The sequence below is a fragment of the Stegodyphus dumicola genome, chromosome 10 (assembly GCF_044657685.1).
Source record: "Stegodyphus dumicola isolate Sdum_Otavi_A_Nest chromosome 10, ASM4465768v1".
NCBI classification, from domain to species: domain Eukaryota; kingdom Metazoa; phylum Arthropoda; class Arachnida; order Araneae; family Eresidae; genus Stegodyphus; species Stegodyphus dumicola.
In genome coordinates, this window is record NC_140777.1 from 127,252,796 (window position 1) to 127,278,643 (window position 25,848).

At 31.3% G+C, this 25,848-nt stretch overlaps 1 protein-coding gene across 2 annotated transcripts in view; it reads right to left on the bottom strand.

The window, feature by feature from the left end:
* The window catches only part of LOC118189269 (uncharacterized), a 106,725-nt gene that overhangs the window by 40,777 nt on the left and 40,100 nt on the right, over positions 1-25,848 (bottom strand). For both annotated transcript variants that reach the window (XM_085825526.1, XM_035359851.2), the window contains exons 5-8: positions 25,518-25,647; positions 23,062-23,216; positions 20,134-20,211; positions 15,779-15,931 (exon numbers count right to left, since the gene is read on the bottom strand). In XM_085825526.1, the coding sequence (XP_085681652.1) occupies positions 15,779-15,931; positions 20,134-20,211; positions 23,062-23,216; positions 25,518-25,647 (516 nt within the window). The remainder of the gene's footprint in view (positions 1-15,778; positions 15,932-20,133; positions 20,212-23,061; positions 23,217-25,517; positions 25,648-25,848) is intronic.

The window sequence follows — 25,848 nt, forward strand, 5'->3', positions numbered from 1 at the left end:
CATTTTTTCTTTCAACAAGTTATGATTGTTGAGTTACTTGGTCTTTTGTTGAGTTATTTCATCTTCAATCGAATGATAGTGATGAAGAAATCTGCGCTGACAGATTATCGAACTTTTAGTATGATAGTGATTCTGAAAGTCAAGATATCGAAGAAAGTGACGATGAGATTATTCCACGTTCTCGAGTGTTCGTCTGAAGAAGAATTTCTAGCAGTTCTGAAGCAACTTCTGATGAAGAAGCAGATGAATGGTCATCGATTGACAATCCTCCAGACCTTGAAGAGTTTTTGGGTCATCCTGGGATAACTAACATGGCTAATGTTCCTGAATCCACAGCTGATGCAAGTTATTTATAGGCGATGATGTTTTTTGCATATTTAGTCGCGGAATCAAACAGGTATTATTATCAAAATATGAATCAGTTCAAAATATCTCCCAAAAGCATGAAATGGAGAGATATTACGATTCCGGAGATGACATTTTTGGGGCTTATTATTTTCATGGGACAAGTTCGTAAAGACGCCCGAGACGATGATTGGTCAACTCATGTCTGCACAAGTACACCGTTTTTTTTCAAAAACAATGTCAAGAGATAGATTTCGCCAAATATGGAAGGCTTGGCATTTCAATTACAATGGAGACATCATGGACGATTCTGATCAATTATTCAAAGTCAGGCCTATACTAAATTATTTTGTTGAAAAATTCAATAACATTTACAAACCGAAACAACAAGTATCGTTAGATTAGGGCATAATACCTTGGAGAGGACAATTGTTTTTTAGAGTTTACAATGCTGGAAAAATTATAAAATACGGCATACTCATACGAATATTGTCTGAAAGTGACACTGGTTATATTTGCAATTTTGAAGTTTATACAGCTCAAGGATTACGTTTGATTGAAACGATACTCACAGTAGTTTTGCCATACATTGATGTCTGGCACCATTTGTACATGGACAATTACTACAAAAGCGTTGATAACACGGAAGCCCTTTAACCTTTTTTTTTTTAACAAAAAAAAAAAAAAAATACGAATTTGTGGAACAATTAGGAAGAATAGAGGTCTACCAAAGTGCCTGAAAAAAACTAATTTGAAAAAAGGAGAAACAATCTTTCGAAGAAAAAATTACCTATTGGTATAAGTTTGGCAATCCAAGAAAGAAGTCAGTCTCATCTCTTCAATCCATTTCGTGAAAATGAAAGAAAGTAGTAATGTTGATCGTATCAAGAGACAAAAAATTATAAAACCAAATGCTTTGATCGACTACAACAAGTACATGAAAGGAGTAGATCAGGCCGATCAGTATTTGTCCTACTACAGTCAAAAGTCTTTAATCCGGACTCGTCGGGACTTCGGCGATTCCGGATTATCGATTTTTCCGGATTATAGATCATCAGTTTAAATCTGGTAAGATGGCATGCAGAAATTATAAAATTAAAAATATGAAACCGTAATTTATAAAATAATGAGCAATTATGATCTAAAGGATATCCAAATTTACCAAAAAAGAAGCCTAATATTTATTTGTTTACTTTATTAAACATTTCTTTTAACGCGCGGATGCGTAAAGCATACCTTACTCATAGCCGAAATTAGAAAATTGCAACCAGAAAACTATGCGATTTGTATTCGTGATATTTATAATGACGAGGAATTTGATTTAAATCATATCAAAGACGGAGTACATCGAAATTAAATACTACATTTAGTAAGGAATTATAAGCCGACTAAAATAAAAACATCTGCCCTGAAGATAACGATAGTGTTGACAGATCAACTTCCAGTTCATTGCGCGCCGCGACGTGCCCCCCCCCCGCGCAGAGCAGCGTGAAATTGATAAACAGATTTCGGAACGGTTAGATAAACAAAGGATATGCTTTTATCCATTTTTTGTAGCAATTCGTTTTTTGTTTGATGGACATCGAAACATACTTTCGTTTTCTAGATCCTTTGGGAGCTCCAGCATCGGAAATTCTATTTGACATAATCGAAAGTTCAAGCTTACTTTTAGAAAATTGCTCTTACAGTCTGCAAAAAATAATAAGCCGGATCCAATTTGAAGATTAAGGAACAACGCAATTATCAACATTAACTGAAATAGATAATTAGATAATTTTAGCTTTTACCGTCCGTTATACATTAAACGCGCACGCGAAAACGTATTCTGCACTTGCGCAGATGCATATGCGCAGTCGTAAATGTCTTGCGCGCACGAGTAAAACGCCTATGCGCATGCGTCAATGCGGCGCATGCGCAGAAAGATTTTAGCTTTGAGGTCCGGATTATAGATCATTCCGGATTACGGGTGTCCGAATTAACGACTTTTGACTGTATAGTATTTTGCGTAAAACAGTGCAGTGGATGAAGCGCTTAGCTATGTATATGATGAATTGTGCATTTTTCAATGCATATGTAGTATACAATTCGACAAAGACACAAAAAATAAAATACAAGAAATTTTTGCACGACATTGGGTTACTGATGAACTACCTGAAATCAGCACTGAAGAACCAGAGCAAATGATATCAAAACATGACTCTCCTGGAAGATTGTCCATGGATGTGCGCAAAAATATATTTGAGAAAATTGTTGGTGCCGGGAAGAAGAAAAATCCACAAAGACAATGTCGCATGTGCGCAGTCAAAAAAGTGCGAAGTGAAACGTGTTTCATATGTAGCTTCTGCCATGTTCCTCTTCATAGAGGTAAATGCTTTGAATGGCACCATACTGTAAAGAACTATTAACGTGTTATCAGTTCTATTTGCACTTGTTATGAAAAAATATTATTGAATATATTGTAAAATTTTAAAAATCGTTTATTTTTGTAATTTCATAAAAATATCTTTTTTTTTTTTTTTTTTTTTTTTGTTAAATATAATCATACAGTATATATTTAACAGGGTTCGTACATATTTCCTTACACGAAAATTAAGGACTTTTAAGGACCATCAAAGAAAAAATTAAGGACCTATCAGCAAACAAAAAAATGAATAGAATAAAGCAATTATCCATACAAACCGACTTCATGCTCGTAATTTCACTTTAAGAAACTAACAGAAGTGTGTATTATGCACTATTATTAAATTCAATTTTATACTTACCATAAAACAATTTTGTACATTAAACTAACTCCCTACAAGTTATGAAGTAGCTAACATTAAATTAGGAACATAATTTCTTGAAAAACATGTATAAGTGCATTTTACACTAATAACAGTCACAGATATTTTAGAGATTTACATGATTATTATTTAACTTATTTGATATTTATTTAAACACAGTCAGTAGTATTATAATCACAATGTAAGAATATTTTGCAGATTAAAATAACAGATTTGTAAACATACAATTTATTTCTTTGGTTTTTTGAAAGATACTAGAATAATAAACTGTACAATAAAAGATACAAAACATTTATGCTTTTTTTAAATCTGAAATTTTTTCAGTTATTTTAACATTTAATTTATTTATGTCTACTTCCTTTTCTTTAACTATTCTTCTAAGTTCATTTGCTTTGATAAACAAATCAATGTTCCTGCTGGTCTCGGCTTCATCTGCTAAAGCATCTACTTCTTCATTAATATCTTTAATGTCCCTTTGAAGAAATTTTTTCTTCTGCTTCATATAATCAATTTCTTCCTCAATAATATTTCTTTTCCTCTTTGAATTTTCAGATTTAGTTAAAGATTTTTGTTTTTCTAAATACTGCATATATTTTGACCTTGCAGAAGCTGCTGCTGATCTCATTTCTTTATTAATTTCGATATTAAGAATACCTCCAGAAAATTTTATGTAATCAAATACTGTGCGTTGAAAAATGTATGATGAGTCACTTAAATTTTCAATTTCAATTGCTTTATTTACAGAGAAGCCCCTTTCCACAGAGGCCTGTCCATGTGAAAAGATAAGAATCATATTCACTATTTTCCATACTTTTGAATAGTGAAATTCATGAAAATAAGAAGTGAGAAATGAGTCAAGAGAAAGATTTTGAGGATCAAAAGTAGAAAATTCCTGTAAATTTGTCTTAACTACTTTGTCTAGAAACTCTCCAAACTGCAGCAGAATTTCATCACAATCATCTTGTAAAACACGTTTATTCCGCATTAATACCGTTAGAACTATTTTCATTTTGTTCTGGGCTTTTTCTGGGCTTTTTCTGGACTTTTAGCCATCAATCATGGGTCTATACAAGATGCATTTCGAATAAGAGAATAATTTATTGGACATTTAGACATTAAGTGTTGTACCATTGTTAAGATACATTGTTGACCTTCTTGTTTCAATGTAAAACTTTCAGCTTGTGAAATGTCCTTCTTACGGCATTCATCATTCATTAACTGCTCAGCAATGAATTCCAAATAAACTTTACTTTTATCATTATAACAATTTTGATCATTAAAATTAAATTTATAAAGATTTTCTGCTTTAGTTATTTTTGAATATTCTAGTTTCAAAATTTTAAAGTGCTGTCATTTACAAGTTTTAAGATATCTTCAGCAAAAAAGGGAATAATATTCAAGGAAAGGCAATAATATTTTCAACAGAGAGAGAAAAAAATTTAATTTTATAAGAAATGTTTTACCTTTAGTTGCCTCCAAAATATTTGAGAAGGATTTCGATGAATTTTTTTAAACTTCCCCATTTCAACTTTTTTAATGTACCGTAGCAAGTCATCCCATATTTGAATGGCTCTTTCAACTGCTGGGACATTTTGCAACCATCGGTAAAAGCAGAACTTCACAGGACGTTTTTTTAAGCCAGATATACTTAAAAAATCTTCAAGTCTTGCAGAAGAATCTTTAAAAATCCAATATAAGGAGGATAAAAATGATGGAATGTCTCAGCCAGTGGATGACATCCCATGCTTGAAAGCATTGTTAAGAATGTGTAAACCACATGTCCCTAATGCCAAGCATTGAATGTTATATTCCTTTGTCAAGTCCTGTTGCAATAAATCATAAAATTTCCAGTTTACTGCAGGACCATCCATCGATATTTGTAAGAGTTTTGACAAGTCTAGCTTTTCAACACATTCATAAAAATTTGATAAAATAATTTCACTTGTTGCATGCCCTATAAATGCAGAAGTAAGGTACTGAGTTCTGACCTTATTTCCGTGATGCCAGTACCTCACATAAATATGTAGTTGCTTCTTTTGATTTGTCAGATTAAGAGTCTCATCAAATAGTAATATAAAAAACTCAGCATTTTTACAATGCTTTAGTAACAAAGTTTTAAAATAAGGGCGCCAAGACCAAAATAACCGACATAAGCACATTTCTTTTCACCACATGAAAACTGTTTTGCTATGGAACTATCCGGGAACATTTTAGTGAATAACGGCCCAATATCATTGCACGATTTAAAAGAATAGTGGCTTTTGATGCACTTAAAAGCCCACAATATTTCTGCATCTGTAACTTCAGATCTGAAAAGAAAAGAATTGATTTTATTATTTTTACAGTTATTGATGTTGAATTAGCAGTTACATCTTTTCCTGAAGTAGATGGTTCTTCTAACTTGACAAAATTCATGATACTGTTAGACGAAACTCTGCAGTTGAGAAGGGAGAGATGTTTTGCACCTAAAAGAGGCATTACATGCAAGGCATTAGTAAAATTAAGTATCATATATATATATATATATATATGTATATATGTATATATAATAAGAAATCTATATACATAATAAGAAATGTATACTGAATATATATATATATATATATATATACAGTACGAGATACAGACATCCAATATCTGTAATGATCTAAAATCCGGACCTCAAAGTCTCCGCCAACCAAGGCTTTTTTGGCCAAGGCTCTGCCAACCAGGGCTTTTTTGCAGGGAAGGGGTATGCATTACGCATGCGCACTAGATTTTTTTCCTCATCATAAAAAACATGCCGGAAATCCCGATTCTTAATCTCCGTTTGGCACTAAATAAAATATCTCATATATATAATTATTTTATCTCATATAGTATAATTATTTTAGCATAAATTTTTGTGATTAGTAACTTGACTCCATAGCTGCGTATCTGCTTGGCATAATCTCAAGCCAAAACATTTGTTAATTTTACAACCAACTAATATTTTACATCCTTGATGCCAAAATCATGAATCATTATTTATTGTATTTTGCTTTCATCACCGCATGTTTATCAACGGATGACAACTTGAGTGATGACTCATGCAGCAACTGCAAATAACAGAGTATTATCTGATTACAGATTTAAGTTTAATGCGCTAAAATGTTGACAAGGGTAGATTTAACAGAAATTTCTTTCCTTATGCTAAAAAAAGATTTTGTTAATGATACTTATAGGACAAACGATTATATTTAGTGCTGTTTGAATTAAGAAAAACTGATTTGTTAGTCACATAAAGCAAGAACCAGCTCGCATGGCCGCAACAGGCGGCAGAATTTAGGGAAGTTAAACAGAAGTTTTTCATTGCGATGACAATGCCCCAATCATCAATCAATTAACGGATGGCGAAATCTATAGTATGGTTCTAAATCCAGAAAATACAGCTACCGATAGTGAAGAAAGTAATAGAGAGGTTACTGAAAGAGAAAAAATTTTGATTGACAAGTTATTCAGAATTCTCGACACAGCAATTACAGGACTTGAACAATGGAACTTAATAACTGAACAAGAAATTATATGTCTATAGTATTAGTCTAAAGTATTAGCAGAGAAAACAAATCAAACAACTCACATTGAAAGAAATGTTTAATAAAGTAAACATATAAATATTAAGCTCTTTTCTTTTGTAAATTTTGATACCCTTTAAATCATAAATGCTTCATTATTTCATAAATCACGATTTCATATTTTCAATTTTATAATTTCTGCGTGCCATCTTAGTAGATTTAAAATCATCTAATATCCGGAAAAATCTCAAATCTGGGATCACTGAAGTCTCGACGAGTCCAGACCTCGGACTTTGTACTGTATAAATATATATATATATATAATATGGAATGTATATTTTTAGTTAAACTTCTACCCAATAACTTTAGTAATTCATGAAAGTTAATTTTGCATCTAGTTAATTCAGGAAAATTAGTTTCAATTAGTTGTTTTCAGCTTTAAAAATATTAAAAATTTTTTAATTAGTTAGTTGTTTTCAACTAATCATTGTATCGCCATTAGCAAAAATAATGCATTAATATCAACAGCATAGGATTAAACCAAATACTTAATTGTCTATTGAAGCTTCAAAACGTATTTCCGAACTTTTTCTCGGCTAGCATTACCCAATTTGCCCCTGGCAACCTAAAACCGAAATGGAGCCAACAGATTTCCCACGAAATCAATAACAGACCCTCTGCAGAAATAAACTCATAATCCCGATAGCTTGTACATATATGTGCAAAAGAGAATAAACTCTGTAGAAGGTGATAAAAAATTAATTTATGGCTTAATTGAAACAAACACAGAAATTAAGCTAAGCAAAACCGTGTAAAAACAAATTGAAATGATAAAACGAAACTTACCTTTCATGTGAATTTTCAGCGCTGACTCTCCCATTCTAGAAATTTCAATTTGTTTCAGACAAAGACCACATTTAGCTTTATAAGGATTGTCATCCATCAATATCCAGTCTTTGTAGTCAGCTTGATGACGCCACAGTTGATTGAAAATGCACTTTCCAGGCATCTCGTTCCTATTGATGTCGGAAGGGTTGTGGCCTTTCAGGATGGTTATTCTATGCTATGACAGTCGACAGCAAGTTGTGGGCCGCCAGATGTCGCTGCTAGTAAAAAACAGGTCTGCCCGACATCCTATATTCTTTGAGTACGGAAGTTGTCAGAAGCGCGTGAAAAAGTGTTGCCGCGTCGTCAATCAGGGTTGTGCAGTTGACATACTAAGTAGACAATGGCTTTGTATGTGTTTTCGCTGCTGATTTTTTCATATTTAAACGAAGAATACGGTCGTAGATCTCTGAATCGGTGGCGAATTTATAGAAAATATATTGATGCTTTTGCTCTGCCAAAAGATGTTTTGTGTATTTCAGATTACCAAAATTTATAGTTATTTTAATTTGCGATGAACTGAGAGAGTATTTGGAGCCACATTCAGAAAACAAGAACGCAATTTCTACTGAAAGAATTATACTACTCCTGAAATTATAGATGTAAATTGTAATTGTATGCTTTAAAAATGTAGAAGATAATAAGTTTATCACATAAACTTTCTTCCTTTAATACAAATATAGACACCCGATAAGCTTCTACTCGATTTATGTACAGCAAGAATTACGTTTACTTTAAAATCTAACAGTTGAATAAATTACGAATAATACTGTGAACACGAAAAAGAATGTTGTTCATCATTACGCGAAATTCACACTGCTGTAAAATAAAAATTTTAAAAAAATTATAAAACTATAAAATAGCTTTATAATATCTTTTTCAGTAGCTGTACTACTACTAGTGTGACACTTTTAAAAATAAGTTTTAGCCCAGAGAGGCTATTAATTTCTTTTTGCCATTTTGTGGCGTTTCACTTTTCAAATCGTTGCCACTAAGTATTATCGCACTCTATTATATTTAAAGAAATTAAATACTGAGGAATCTGCAGAATGTATGAATGTTTCTCGCACTGTGATAAAACAACGGTACCTAGAGACATAACATTCTGAATAACGTAATCCTCCATCCTAATATAGGCATCTGGAGGCCCAAATTTGGAACTGAGAATTTGTTTTATTATCTACTAGCTGTACCCGCCCGGCGTTGCCCGTGCATTTAGAAAATGCAGATAAGTGTGAAAATGCAGGAATAGTAGTGTAGGACATGTAGACTGTCTCTCTCTCTTCCCCCCCCCACAAGCTACAAAAAAGAAATGAATTGTAATTAATCGATTTAATGTATCGTCAAAACAGCAAACTAATGCTAGAATAAAGAAATCAATTGTTACAATCGAACGTTATTTGAAAACAAATAATAATATCAGTGAGTCAAAAAAACCATGATTAATTAATTATAAATAATTTTTTTAAAATTTTTCTAATTCAAAAATCGGGCTTCGAGGTCTGGTGGTCAGCCCCTTTGTGCTTCCGTATAAAAAATTCCAGGTCCCTGCGTGCGATAGATTTGGCTGGAGAGCTCGGTCAGACAGACAGACAGACACATTACACTTGCTTTTATTATTATAGATTTCATATTTTGTAAAGCATTTATGAGTTTTTGATTAAGAAACCCAATGATTTCAAAGCGAGCAATGGCAACATTGTACGGAAGAAAACATTTTCATCTCTAGCACGGGAGACTATGTATCAAAAATTCTAAAGATATGCTTTTTTAAATTATATTGCTGTTGAATTGAATTTTATGGTTTAAGTGCGAAAAACATGATATTTAATAAATAAAGATAACACGCAAAACGTTAAAAAATGGTCCTTTCTTTGGAAGTAATATAAAATCTGAAAGCTTTCAGATTTATTTATTTATTTATTTATTTATTTATTTATTTATTATTATTATTTTGTGTGTGTGTAATTTTATTACGTTTTAAAACTGGTTTCTAAGTGAGGACTTTCTAAGGGAAACTGGCTCGTATACAAGTTACACATGTGGAAAGCCACGAAAACGCCGGCCAGCTCGTTCCCAGGATTCAAACTTCGAACCAAACTACCTGCGTTCAGCGACTCTACTGCTCGGCGGCTGGTGGGCTTGTTAGCAGAATTATACTGCATTATTATTGTATTATGCTATAAAGTAAAAATGCTATAAGACTGAGGGTTTGTTCATGGAATAGTACTTTTGTAACCTATTATAGTATTAAAAAATCATTGTTTCTTTGCAAATAAAAAAAATACTGTTCATAGCATTCTCATTTTTATATTGTAAAAGAGATATTGATTATTATTAGTTTTCTATTTAAAATGTCTCGAAACGCTGGTTTGACAAGGACTTCAACTGCAGGAGACCTACACTGATTTTTTTTACTTTAGTACTTGCACTGTGAAAATATTACTGTCTTTTAATTATTTTCACAGAATAAAATCTTTTGAGATGGAAGAATATTTAAACTGAGCAGTTTATATATATATAAAAAATTCAAATAACAGCAATGTAATATAAAAAAAGGTATTAGTAATTGTGTGACAAAAATTGCAAAATGAATTAATCACACATACAGGATAGATTAGTTTAATTTTGGTTATATATTTTATATTGAAAAAATATTTTCTTTCATGTTAATTATAGAATAAATTATTTAAAATAAAGCATTTTGATGCGTGTGTGATAGTTGAATGCAGCAGCAATCGGCCATACCGTCATAGCGAATGAATTTTATTTCTCTTCCTGAAAGAAATAATTTTCATAGAAAAAGAAAATAAAAAAAGGGAAGAAATATTAAGAAAAATATTTTCTTTCGAATTTCTTATTTAAATAAATATTTTTCCAATAGTAACTGTAAAATAAATTGCAGGAAAACAGTTTTAATGTAAGCATGGGGGTGAAAAAAAAACTTTAGTTTGCTATTAGATTGTAATGCAAATTAATCATATTATAAATTTAAATGATTAAAATTATTTATTTCTAAAAGGATTTGAAGTAAGCTTAATTCATTTACTTTTATCTATTTACCATTGCTTTCGTGGTATCCCATATCACTCTTTATTTCTTAGCTCTAAATTCCTGCATTAAGTTTCCCCTTAAAAAACAGAATTTTCCTTCACATAACACAGCAGCTTTTTCTGCTGCTTGTTGGTCATAATACTGTTTTGTGCAATTTTTTTCAAACTACAAATGCAGCGTGTGAATTAGTGAAATAATGGGAGAATATTCCTAGAACTTCGGCCAGCGCGTGCTATAAATTTCGTCACTCGTCTGTACTGCGATTGGTCCAAAGCTCCTTGAAGCCTTGTACCCTTTCAGTAAAGTTAAATGGACTCACCCGCCCACCAACTGAGGACCACAGAATGGCTTTCTCCAATAAGTTGTTGATGGCTGTCCATACCAGTTTTTTTTAGTCAATACTGTTCGCTCAAGTTGTAGACAGATCCAGTGATCATAGAATAGGCGTTCAGGTTGGGATTGTTCTAATTTTGGTAAATATTTTCAGAATCCCCCCCCCCTTTTTTTTTCTCGAGCACCTTCATCCTCACTTTCGCCTCTTAAAGAACTTGCAGCTTCACGCTTTCGTCACAAGCTGCCTAAATTTATGGATAACACCTGTTTCAAAAGATTGGGTAAATAGCCAATCAGACACCGATACTTTCGTTCTAGGGTGGCTAATTGTTTTTTTATCGTTTGCAACACAAATCCGCCAACAGATTGGTCAAGAGCCATGTAATTTTAATTCCATATTCATGAGAAATCGCAATTCACACTTAGAATGGCAATCATTAGAAATGATAAGAAATGTCAAATGAGCAAAATTAAGAACCGTTTATTCATTTTGGCCCAAATTAAAGACTTTTAAGGACCAAAAATCATTTTTGAAAAAATTAAAGACTTTTAAGGACCGTACGAACCCTGGTTTAAGTGCAAAATAAAAAAAGTTCCGTTCATAAAAACGAAGTAGTTTTCAATTTACTGTGATTTTCTTGAATAACCATATTTCCGCGTGATTCATGAAAAAACGCCTGCTGCACACGTAAGTTTGTGGCATGCCAAGTGTTAAATTATATATTTTTTGCTGCACTTCATTTAAAATTATTCCCTCGAATTTCCTTAGTGATACATTCTCATTCAATCAATTCAGCTATCACTTCGCAGCAAGCCAAAAATACATAAAAACTCAACACACCTACATTAAAAATTGTGAAATACAGAAAAACCTAAAACATCAAATACAGTAAAAAATGTTTTACAAAAATTCCAAAAAGTCAGTCGGCTAACACGCAGGAAGAACAAATTTTTAGTGCACAAAACTGAAAGTTTTGGTCCCACTAAACAAAAAGACACTGAAGTTCAAGCACCCCCTGGCTTAATTCACTATTCTACTAACAGTTTAGAATGTAAACAAATGGCAGCCTTGTTAGGCCTAACGTCACTTAAATTTTTGCACCATTGATAATTCTAAACTATTACATGCAGAATAATTAAAGGCATAAAAACCTTGACTAGAACACAAGAACAACATAATTCAGGTACTTTTGAAACAAAAAATGTATAATTTACCAGCACACAAGAATAAAAATACTGAGCTCAATGAGCCAGCTGACAGAGTGGGCGTATGTGTTTTATATATATATGTATGCTTGGTGCGGCTGAATTCAATGGAAAAGAGAGGTTGCACAGCTACATGTTATAGCCAGTCCTATATACAACCTTCTATGGCTAGTTGTTTTTCAGTTATGTGAGATACAGACAGACACATACATATATATAGATTTCATAATGTCTGTATGAAAAATCTCTTTTGACAATCTATAATGGAAAAAAAAAAAAAAAAAAAGAGTCCTTTATTCTATCTACACATACAGATGTCAGGCAAAACATCATTCATAAGGATCTGAGAGTGATCAAAATCGATATTTTCATTGAAATGTTTCCTGAAACTTTTCGTGATTACAATACTTCCTTTACTTCATACAAGCAAGTAAAAACCAAATGGTTTGGAATAAAAATTTCTGGCAACAGAAATTATTTGAAATGAAAAATATCATCTGCTACCATATTACGAAATCATGAACTGATAATATTAGAGAGCATGAAGAAACAGTATTCGAGTGATGTAGATGTTTTTATATTTTTAGAATGGCATAACTTAACTATGAAAAAAGATGTAATGGTCAATTATGTTTGCACATAATTTTTTTTAATTCCATGAAAAAAGCAAAGTTCCTTGTTAGAATAGAAACTAATGAATTGGTTAAGATCTACTCAGCAGCCTGACTGAACTTAAGTACAAAGTAAATTCAATATAATTTTTTTTTTTCATTTTGTATTTTCGCATAAACTACTTTTAAATTTATTCTCTTTACAAAATGCCACATGTAAACAAGCTGTGGACTGAAGGATATATTTTCTCACTTTCCAAAGAGAAGCATTCTAATTCCATACTTCAAAAACAATGAAATGCATGGTATAAAACTAAGTGCAAAATAAACAACATTATTAACTGAAAATTATCATCAATATTATAAATCATCAATCATTACTGCTACATGGGAAGCAGATTTCAAACGAACACCCGAAAAAAATGTATGTCATGTTTCTAAAGTTAAATTCTTAGTAACAATAGAAAATCCTCTGATGTGGAAATCAATTACAAAGTCTTTAAATACATGTGTAGTAACAAGAAATAAATAACAAATCAAAATCTCTGTAGCAGGAGATAAATGGAAATATATTGCGACCTTTGGCTTTAATCTAAATGAGTCCAACCAAAAAAAAAAAAAAAAATAGTCTAATTATTATTGAAAATTCAGGGAAGAAAATCTAGTATAAACTAGTCAATGTAAAGAATGTTTCAGCAAGGGATTTATTATTGCAGAATTCTCTTACAATGGGAAATTAAAAATAGGAAGAGTGGGAAAAAACATTAAAATCAACTCAACATACTTTCAACAAAAAATTTTATAGCTGGTATTTACAGAAGAAACTCCATTTATTTGTCTCGATGGCCTTTCAAAAAGTAAAACTTCAACAAGACAAAGCAACAAATTATGTACCACTGCATTCCTTGAAAAAATGAGGAATGATACAGGTATTGCATATATACCTTTTCAAAATATTCTTGCTAAGTCCTCTGATATTTCACCTATGGACTATTGCGTATTTGGTCTCTTGAAAAAAGCTCTTTCTAATCATACACCCAACATGACTGATGGACTCTGAAAAGCAGCAGAAGAGGAATGAAAAATCAATATTCCTGGAAATTTTATGAAAAGCCCTTCTAAACATGTTGGAAATCATGTTCTAGAAAAAAGGCTATCAGATTAAACATTTAGGAAAATACTCTGTACATTTTAAACATTCATTAAGTGGCTCCAAAATCACTCTAAAAACACGAAGTAACTACCCTCTGTACAGTTACATTTACAGAGATTCCTGCTACAGAGATTTTGATTTATTATTTATTTCTTGTTACTACACATGTATTGAAAGACTTTGTAATTGATTTCCACATCAGAGAATTTTAATATACTGTTACCATTAATTACCAAACACCTGCAGGAAGTAATTAACTGGAATTAATATGGTATCTGTATGACAGCCTGCCATTTGCTACTTTCATAGCTTTGAGGAAACTGTGCACTAAAATGTTTGTAAGAATTTTCTTCCATTTATCCTATGATATATCGAGTTTGCAATATATCAAACAATTCTGTGATAGACTAAAAATGCAAAATAATCCTGTGACAGCTCTCAACCATTTCATTAACACATCCCAAAGATGTTTGATTTACCTAAGAAGGAGATTTTGGGCTGTCTAGCTTAATTCCTTCATTCCTTCAAATTACTCATCTATGCTCTATGAATAGGTCAATATTGTTGTATTGAATATAATAAAACTGGGTTACAAACTGATGGCACAGGATGGGTATCACTGAAGTCCTTCATGTATATAAGCCATGATATAAGCATTGGCATCTTATAAGCACTGGGATTCAAGGCATAAAAAACAGTGGACCAAAACAACGACAAAAATCAAGAAAAAAGCACACTATAATTCTTCCTCTTCCTAAATTTCATAAAAGAGAAAAAGCACTTTTAAGTAATTTTTGTCTGACATTTGCTTGGTCAGCTGGAATGCTGCAATGTATAACAATATCCATCACTTCATACGGTGCTCTTTAACTGCTCTGTGATCCAAAGAAACATTTTTGTTCTGTAATCAACTGTATGCATTCAGTTTAGTGATCACTAGATTATATGCTACAGTTTATCTGAGGAATCCAAATATAAATAAATGCCTCTTGATGAATGATACATTTATTAGCATAAGTTCCAGATGTAGTTAAAAGTCTGCAGCCAGATTTCTAATGAAATTTCCCATTTTGACTTCATTATATATGAGGCACTGATGGGCCTTATCTGCCAAATTTTTTTGAGGGGGGTCTGCTCAAAGTTGCAATTTTATAACTCCCTCACATTTTCATTTCACCATTACATCATTTACTACTCCATCTAGTATTTGAAATTTTCCAGAAATGTCATAAATAAAATCACTAAATAAGTGGGAATGAAAATCATGATTTTTTCACCCTCAGTTGCAAATTATTTTATCATAGTTTCCTTTTAAGAAATGTCTAATCATTAATAGCAGTACAATATAAAGTCAGCATAAAAATTATAATTTGAAACAAATGAATTGACATATATATGATATAAAAACAAAGCAAAACTTAAGCATTAGTGTAAATGCTTCAAAACAGAGAACGAAAACTGATTTAATGTAGCCATAAATAAGTAATTATAATTCCTATTTTCAATTAGAGTTAACTAATACAAGGAAGTGTTGTATGTATCATATATCTAACATGTATCTAGTATTGTAACTATCATGCTTGTCTATTTTGAATTACATATATTCGTTTTTGAGTAATAAATTCCTTTTTTGATCGAATGGAATGGGATTTCTTTTTTGATGGATGTTATGGAAAAATCAGCATAGTTTTAATTTAGAAAACTATTTATAGCAAAATCAGTTTTTGAAAAAAAAGTTCATATATCATAAATTTAAAGCTTATAGTAACATTCAGAAAGATAAAACATAGGAAACTTGACCATTATTGTCTTTTTATAGGACAAAGAAACAACATATAAAAAATTTGCTAATTTAGGAAAGTTTAAGTAACAAACCTTTAGCCAGCCCATGTAGAAGAAAAATTGTAGAAAGTTAAAAATAGGTATATAAAGATCAACATCATAGCCCGGATGTCCTTGTTCTGGATCTAAATATTGCCTTCCCATCAGTGTAGCTAAGAAGAAAGTATAAACTACTAGCGTAACAACCTGAAATAATAATAATTTATGATTATTAAATAAAACTAGACTTTTCCTTTTAGACTAAAAGCACAAATTTTATTTTGAATATTTATGTACAAGTATTGTGCAAAAGTATTAAGGCATTTCCCCCTTTTTTTAAAACCTTAATAATTAACACTAGTCATATTTCCCAGTACTTCAGAAATTAAACATTCGGTCACTATGTCATTACGAAAGAAAAGTAAAAGAAAATTAATTTAGTTCTGAAAAAGATGAAATATCAAGGACACTTTTAGGGCTTTTGAGGACAGATGCAGCAGCTGAAAAACTAAATGTAACTGGGCACCTTTATGCTGTCAGATGTAAAATCATCCTGCCATCATTAGATATTTATAACTGCCAGAATGCTTGAAAATTTTGAATAATTAAAGTTATTTGAATTAGTTATTTAACAAGTAACTTCTCTAAATTAAGCAAAGAAAGAACATAAGAAGAATTTTCAGTGAAACTCCAAAATTTCAATGTTTATTCTTAAGTTTCTTGATTGTTCTATGTGCTTTAGTTACTAAAAAACCCTCTTGGGAAACAGAAATCACTGAACTAATCTCACATAGTAAAGAATTTGGCCTCCCATTTTGATAAGACTGACTATAATATGACTATCAATTCATTATTTGCCTATCAAATTAGATTACTTTCCAATAAATTTAACAGTTGAATGAAGACCAAGAGAAAAGTTTTAGTACAACACAAAAATTTTACAATAAACAAATAAATAATAAGATACATATAATAAATAAATATACCCATATGATGATCTCTAAAGCTGTAAGTTGGTCATGCATCTCTAAAACAATAGGTGACAAGTAAGACTGATGTCAGTTTTGAAATCAGTTTAATATATTTTAATTCTTTCGCATCGAAGTCGCCCCAAACGCCCGAGCATTCAGACATCGGCTGAACACCCGAAACGCCTGAATAATTTCCTACCCAGTGCTTTCCCCCATCACGTTACTGCATTACTCATTGCTTTCAGGTGTTGTTAAATCACATGTCAATCATTCTTTTAAAGCTACTAAAAATAGCTTCCTTGTTTCCTTTGTTCCTTCCTTTCCTTTGTTTAGTGTCAGTGTTTAGCTTTTGATGCCCGAAGTTGCAATCCCGTCCCAAGGGGGAACTTCACACAGTGTCAAAGCGTCGAAGAAAGAAGTTCTCGCTTTACTTAAGTAAGGCTATTGTTAGCGCCGTAGTATTCAACTTGTCATGGGGGAAGGAAAAGCATTCCAGGAGAAATTCTTAGATTAGGCATTTTCGATGTTTGGGGAATTGAGATTTTGCCCTCTCTCGATGCGAAAGAGTTAAGGCAAGAGTTTTTCTGTTAATCAGTGATATCTCGACTAAAATTTTCTTCATCTGCAAGTTTCAAGATCTGCCTTATTTTTGCCCCAAACTGTCAATATTAAAATACAGACAAGTAAAATACAACCATTTAATCTTTGTGTCTAGTTTAGGCAGAATGTTTAATACTTTCTGAATCATAAATGATCTTGCAGTCTGATTTCTTGAAAGCAACAGAATTTACTTATCTCATTTGCTTGATTTGTTATTTACAATTAAACCAGTCTAATGGTTAATAGTTAAGGGCTACTATCAGCATTTTACCATTAAACAAATAGAAAATGTGTATAAAAAACTGATGGTAAAGTTAATAAAATATAATAATTAAATGTATTTCATCATAATCTATTAAATGAATTTAGTTCATTGGTCATAGAGCTTATTATCAACAAAACAATGATTCAAAACAAAGCAGAAATCACCTAAAAAACAGAAGCAATTGGACAGTTAATCCTACACCATTGAGCATAGAATCTCAATCCAAATTGAAATCTTCTGCGATTCTGCATGCCAGCAGCTTGAAAAAAAAATTAAGGTTATTTGAATATGACAAAGCACACAATGGCTGTGTGCCTAAAGGGAAGGATGCCTTTCTTAGAACTTTCTAAGGATAAATGGCTTATATTCATACTGCACATGAATAAACCATGAAAACCATACCATCCATGCAACATGCACATTCTCCTGGGCTCAGACTTCAGACTAATTACTAGTATTTAGCAATCTTTAACCTCTCAGCCACTGGTGGGGTGATACATTTAAAAGTAAATATGATTCCCAAAACACACAAATTTTAGTAAAATCAGCCTTCTTAATGCTCCAGTCATTGAAAAACATGATTAAACAAAATTGATTTTATATAAACTATTCATTTTCTAATCCTTTGAACATACTATAGTATATTCATATCATACCATGTTCATATGATATGCTCATTTTTGTGAATGCAGTATTACAACTCCTACTATCATATTTATGACATTAAAATATTTTTCCCCCTCACTTTCAGAAAAATTTCCATTTAAGTTATAAGTATTGAGAAGGCACTCATAGGTGATCAATTTTGCAGGGAAAAACGGGGTATGTATTCTTTTTACCTTTTTATGAATTTTGTATCTGCCATCAGAGGGTTAATAATATTGAGCTGATAATTCAACATTTATGAAATAACATAATTTGAGTATGCTACTGTTATTGAAATTAAATGACTAAACATATTTTCCTGTATATAACAGTAACCTGGTTACTCCTTGTATAACTACATAGAAGGGGGGACACACACACAACAACAAAGAAAGACTTCTTTAATACATTTAAACAGTAGTGTACATGTAACAAAAAAACACCACGAAATACAATGAAAATGTAAAATTCAATTTTTAGTAATAATATACGCATTTTAAACTACATAAAACTTTTTTCAAATACTTAATATTTGGTAACTTTTTAAAATTAGAATTAAACAAAATATACAGATATTCATTAATATTGCTACACCATGAAAGCAGCATGCAACAAACATCAAAGGCACAATATCCTGAAATACACTAATAATAAGCATACCAACACATGCACACAAAGCAAGTATGAGTAATGGCATCTACACTTTGTACAAATGAGAAGACTGTACAATGGGTTTCCCATTTAGAAATTGCATTTGAATGTTGTTTATTGTTTGTGTAAAGTTTGTGTTATGGCTCCTATAAGAAGGAGAAACTCCTACCAGAAAATGTCAAAAATTGATTGTGGAAGAATCATGGCCTATTGGTACTGCAGTTTATTGTTCTCTAACATTGCTGTTCATGATGATGAGACTGTATGATTGTCAGATGAGTGTGGAATTGATGGATTCAAGAGTGTCCATACTGGATGGCAAGTAGAATCTCAGCAGCATCGGGCCACTTGTGCCTGACAGGACAGACATATTTTCCACTTGGTTGCGCAAGATCTTACAGTAACGTGAGACACCCAGAGTCAAGAACTTGGTTCATGTGCAGGATGAAAAGTGTCTGCACGAACAGTGCAAAGACATTTTCAGCACCACAGACTGTCAGCATGGTTACCATTATTGCAGCTTTCTAGCAAAGACAGGCATGACAAATGAACACACAGGGCATATGAGTGACCTCAAGTGATATTTTCAGATGAATCCCATTTGTGTGTAGAGCATCATGGATGTAGTGTGTGGAGGTGATGAGGAAAACAAACATTGCTGGCTTGCATTCGTTATGGTGCCATTGAGTATACAAAACTAGTAACTTTTTATTTCACACAGCCAGTAACGCAGTCACGCAGTCAGCATTATATTTCTGACATATGACATTGTGCCCTATCTCCAAGGCCTGCATGATGGCATCTTTCCACAAGATAATGTATGATTGCCTATTGCTCGTGCTATCCTGACCTTCCTTGATTAAGACAGTATTCGGCTGCTATCCTGACAAGCTTTTTTCCAGATCTCTCACATATTCAGAACATCTGGTTATGGGCCATCAAGAGACTAGCATGCCACTGCTCACAAATCACTATGATTGATTAACTCTGGTATACAACTGAAACTGCATGGAATTAAGTGCAGATTACAACCATTGTTGGTTCCAGAGGAGGTAGTTTTATGTTATGAATTCTGCATAATGTGCATCTCAAAATACTTGTAAATTTAACGATGCTTTCCCCTCATTATTATATTATTTATGTACAATAAATAAGATTCTGCTATTTGCTTCCTTTCATGGTGCAGCAATTTTAATGATTAACAGTGTGTATGAAACAAAATGAAACATTTGATCAATAACAAAGAATATAGAAACTTGATTCAGTGAAAACGTTACCTGTGTATATACTAGAGGTATACTAATCCAGTCATAATTATATAATCCTCCACAAAGAGAGCGGTAATTTGCTATAGCCTGAAATACGGTATATGATAATAATGAAGAACCTTGAAACAAAAACATAAATGCGAATACTTGCATATCAAACAAATCGCAAAGATCAAATGCTTTAAAAAAAAACTGAAAATTCAGAACTTTGATACATTTTTATATTGAATTTACTTTGCCTTTTCACAGATGCCACACCATTCCCACATTCATTATAAAGATCATCTAATGTTTTTTTTTTTTTTTTTTTTTTTTTTTTTTTTCTCAAATTTTAGCACTTACTTTAAGAATTAATCTGCAGGGAGAAAAAAGTTTTGTATTCAATTTTGTATTGGGCATCTAAAAATGAGTTTTCCAAATTAGGTAATCAGTTGAAATGCTACACAAATGCGCAGAACTAGAAAGTAATACAATACATAAGACACCAGATTAGATGTAAAGAAAATTATATCACCAAATTAGTACTTGGATTGGATTAGATAAGAATGTAATCATTAGTTACAGTTAAACACCAAATATTATCTCCCAAAATTAAATATAGAAGCAATTTTACTTTTTATATGAAAGAATATAATTTCGTTGCTTTTGAGAAGAAAAGATTTCTGAGCTATTTAACTTAACAAGAGTGGAAGCACACTTCATACATCAAAACACCATCTAGACACTTAATGAGGACCTCTCCCCCATTTCGTCTATTGTTATAAAGCTGCTAAAGAAATAAATAATTAAGGAAAAATGAAATAGATATAATTCAGCAATTTTATTCTAAAATATCATTAAATTAGACAATACTTTCTTAAAAGTATGAATTAAATCTATTCTAAATACTGGAAAAAAGTGCTTTAAATTATTTCAAGACAGTGCGAAAATTTACAATAGATTAACATTAACAAAACCATAAACACAGCATAAAATAAGTAAAAACAATAAATTTTGATACATTAGTTACATTTTTTATTTATATCACAAGGAAATCAAACACACTATTTTTTATGCAATTCTAATATCACAAAATACAGTATAGATTTTTATTGGCCCTGTATCAAAACTTCACCTGCTAGAAAAGACAGTTTATATGTTTTACAATGTTCTTTTCAAAATCTACACATTCAAGAAAGTATTTTGGACCTTTCTATTGTATGACAGCACATGCCAAATAATTTTCTACAAAAGGATATATATGCCAACATAATCTAATGACCACAGTTGGATGTGTTTTTCTTATTTCTTATTTCAGGTTCTTGTTTTCAGAGTAGTGTCAATTAAAAGTTTAGAAAGCTGAATTTGTTCATTTCATCCTTTGATTAGCTACGCCATTTTAGCAGAAATAGCTGATATAACTCCATTGAGAATTTGATGGAATTTTTAAATAACAACAAGGTTAGATGTTACAGCTTCTTGAAAGTTAATTGTACAGTAAAGATTCAAAGCCAGTGTAGAATTCAATAAAGTATTTTGGAAGACTCTGATAATGTGTGTGTCCAAATGACACATTGAGGTTGTACTAAGTGTTGTTAAGCAGTAGGTAAAAGCCTTTTGCTGGTGTAAATCGAAATTACTACTCAAATTTCAAGTGGCATGCATTACTGTATGAATGTGGAACTCACTGATATGCATTTTATCTGTGGTAATTTGGAATGTGTTTTTCTTATTTCTTATTTCAAGTTCTTGTTTTCAGAGTAGTGTCAATTAAAAGTTTAAAAAGCTGAATTTTTTCATTTCATCCTTCGATTAGCTACACCATTTTAGCTGAATTACCACAGATAAAATGCATATCAGTGAGTTCCACATTCATACAGTAATGCATGCCACTTGAAATTTGAGTAGTAATTTCGATTTACACAAGCAAAAGGCTTTTACCTACTGGTTAACAACACTTAGTACCACCTCAATGTGTCATTTGGACACACACATTGTCAGAGTCTTCCAAACTACTTTATTGAATTCTACACTGGCTTTGAATCTTTACTGTACAATTAACTTCAAGAAGCTGTAACATATAAGCTTGTTGCTAATTAAAAATTCCATCAAATTATCAATGGAGTTATATTAGCTGTTTCTGTTTTTGATTTTTGCATATAAATATTATCCATAATCTAGTGAAGTATCTGTACTAATAGATGTAAAACTAATAGATGGTTATATAATTCTAGCCATTCATCCGTCAATTTTCAATCATCAATCATGTTATATTGCTCCTCTGTTCCTGCCTTTACATTTTTACATGATATTTTTCAATCACCTTGCATATTTCTTCTAGAAATACATGTTGTGCATCCAACAAAGGAAAAAAATCAAATTTTCTAATGTGTAACATAATTTTAAATAAGCATTTAAAGAACGGAAATTTCAAATTAAAATGCTAAATAACTGCTATGCCTTAAAAATATTATAAGAGAAAAAATATATACCCCCTTTTTCTTGTTCATATTAATTTTAGACATGCCTTTTTTTTTTCAGTTAAAATTCTAAGATATATACATAAACACAGATATACAAAATTATAGCATATATAAAAGAAATGATAATACGGATATTTTAAAAAAAATAAAATGCTATGATTCATCATTCTCATTTTCAAATTAAAACTTTATAGACAGTGAAACTACTAAAAAAATTATTTTGAGAAGCCTTATTCAAACCACTAAGACTGGAAGAAATAATAATGAACATAATAGGAACTATGACATCCACAACAAAATCTACTTTCAAAATCAAAAAAGTATATAACAAAATTTTAAAACAGTATAGGAAAAAAATGTACACACAAAACTTAAAATTTATATGGAAATAAATCATTTGCTGACTTAAAATATTCATGTGTATAGTGGATAACATAATCATAAAACTACTATTTAGAAGAAATAATAATTATACCTCAACTAAAGTGTTTAGAGCAAAGTCATCCCGCACTCTTCCTTCTTTACGAGCTCTAATGGCAATGCTAGATGCCCATACTAAAGGCATCCAATAAGTGGAATGAGAGGTTTTTAATTGTTCTATAATTTTTTTCTCATTTGGCAACAAAATACCTAATAAAGGAAAAACTAATTAAAATTGAACCAATTATATCTCATATATCAATGTATATTACTACTGATACATTTTCTAAACATAAATAGCTAGATCAAGACAAAATGCAATGTTGTAATTTCTGCAAATACTTACATATTTATTAGCAATTTAATTTCTATGTATTTCTGTGTTACTATGTGTTTGGTTTTGTTAGTTTATTTATTCATTTAGGGCACTTTGTGTAGATTGTGAAAATTTTATGTTTGTTTACGGCTTTTTTTTTTTTTTTTTTTTTTTTTTTTTTTTTTTTTTCCATTTATTTTTGTTTGACATTGAATTTGTGGCTATTTAATTACGCCTGTATATGTTTAATTGATGTATTACTTTCTAGAGTTTTTAATTTTCAGTTGGTGCTTGAATTGAAAAGATAGTTCGAATAGAACTACAGAAATAGGTTTAAAACAGTCTACTAGATCCTGCCACTTTTTTTTTTTTTTCCCAGTATGATAATATAGAGATTTCTTGCCAACTTGATGACATTCTGGAAGTTCTCAGAAAATATATTTTCAAAGCCTTAAGGGTGAAACTTAAGCTTTCACCTTGAGCAACAATAAAAATAACAGATTCAAAGCAGCCAATCTGTTTAGATTGTTATGCAATGGAGTTTATTACTCAGTGCTATAGCTATGTCAAGATATTTATATCAAAACTGGTAAGAAAACAACATGCATATATGCATGAAAGCTTTTATGATGTACATGTAAATTTACATAACATGAAAAATTTCCTTAACTATACAGCATAAAATTGATATAAAAACATTGAATATATATAAATTGAACATAAAAATTAACAGGAAACATTGAATCTTTATTAAATGAATATTTTTAAAGCAAGTTTTCATTCAACATGAAACTACCCAAGTCCCTCCCAAATATCTTAGCTCAGGGGTTCCCAAACCTTTTCAGTATGCAGCCATTTATAGTTTTGTTATTTTTTTCACTGCACCCAGTTGCACTATTTCTACCATGACATTTATCAGGCATAGTAATGAAAACAACATTTTAGTGAAAATATATAATAATTTTAATTGATAAGGAAACATACAAATCAAATACAAGTAAAAAAAACCTTCAATGGCAAAATTGAAAGTCAATGTGATAGGTAAGCCATTTAAATCCCCACACAGTTTTTCAAAACGCAGAAGAAGGATTCATACGGCCAGTCTCATTTCTTGCTCCTTATTGATCTTTGAACGATATTTGGTCTTTATTATAATGACAGCTAAAAATCTAACTTTGGATAGATAAGATGCCACAAAGGCAATGAGGATCTTTAAAGCTATAAAATTTTAAGATGGAACTCAATTTTGATTGAAATCTGAAACTCGATTAAATCTGAGCAAGCAAATTTTGTTTTCAGGCTGTTGTCGCAAAAGAGTTCAAGTAAACTCCTTTCATGTAAAGTCCTGGGAAGCTTGAGAATGAAAAAGATCTTGGATTCAACATAAATTGCTCTAGATTATCTTCCACAACATATTTTAAAAATCAGAGAGCTTTCAAAGCAATCAGAGAGCTTTGAAAGGTGTTCCATGAAAATGGACAGAGATTTCTGTAGAACAACAACTCAGTTAGAAGCTATGTATTGGTATTATGCAGAAAAACAATCTTGAGTACTTGTCTATCAATTTCCTAATCTACAACTGCAGCTTATTCCTAAACACTGAAATCTTTTCTACAAGTTTCAAAATGGCCATACATTGGCTTGTAGATATACAATAGATTCAAGACATTTAGTTTCTCAAATATATCACACTAATATGCTAATTTCAGCGAACAATCTGGTTTGACAAAATACCTAGTGATCGTATGACCTTCTTCTTGAAGGAAAGTGTGAATTTCTTGATACAGCTCAAACATGTGAGATAGGACATTGCTATGCGAAAGTCATCATGAACTGCAATAGACAGCAGGACTGTGTGTTCAGCTTCTATGTTCTCAGATAGCTTTAAAAAAAAACTTTTTTTCAGCTGTCTAGTTTGTATGTAGTTTACTACATCTTGCCTCATGGCACCCCTGACTTTACTTCATGGTCATGGTACACACTTTGAGAACCCCTACTTTAGTATATTGCCAACAAGAGAAAGTTAAGTCTTACACTGATAATATAAAAATAGCTGTAAAATTTAGTAAAAATAAAAATGAAACAGAAAAACACTAAAATACGATATCAAGGAAATAGAGCAAAGAAAGTTATAGTACAAACAAACATCTTTTAAACTGCAGCATAAAAACTTACCTCAATAATAAAAATATTACCTGCTTCAACTAAATGATCCATAGTAGGAAATCGTTTCTTTACACATGGGCTAATGCATGTTAATGTAATTACAAATGCAAGATTCGCATATCTCATTATAGTACGTCGCATCAAACGCCCCCTTTCATCCTGAAATTACATTTCAGATCTTTAGGAATATAATTAAAGCCTCCAAATTGGATAAACAAAGCAAAACACTTTTATAAACATCCAATGTTTTATGTTTAAATCAGCAATTGTAAAACTAGTGCAGAATAAAGTCTGAAATCTGAACATCCAATATCTGAAAAGATTCAAACTTTTTTTTTAAGAAATTTTTTTTATGCCTTC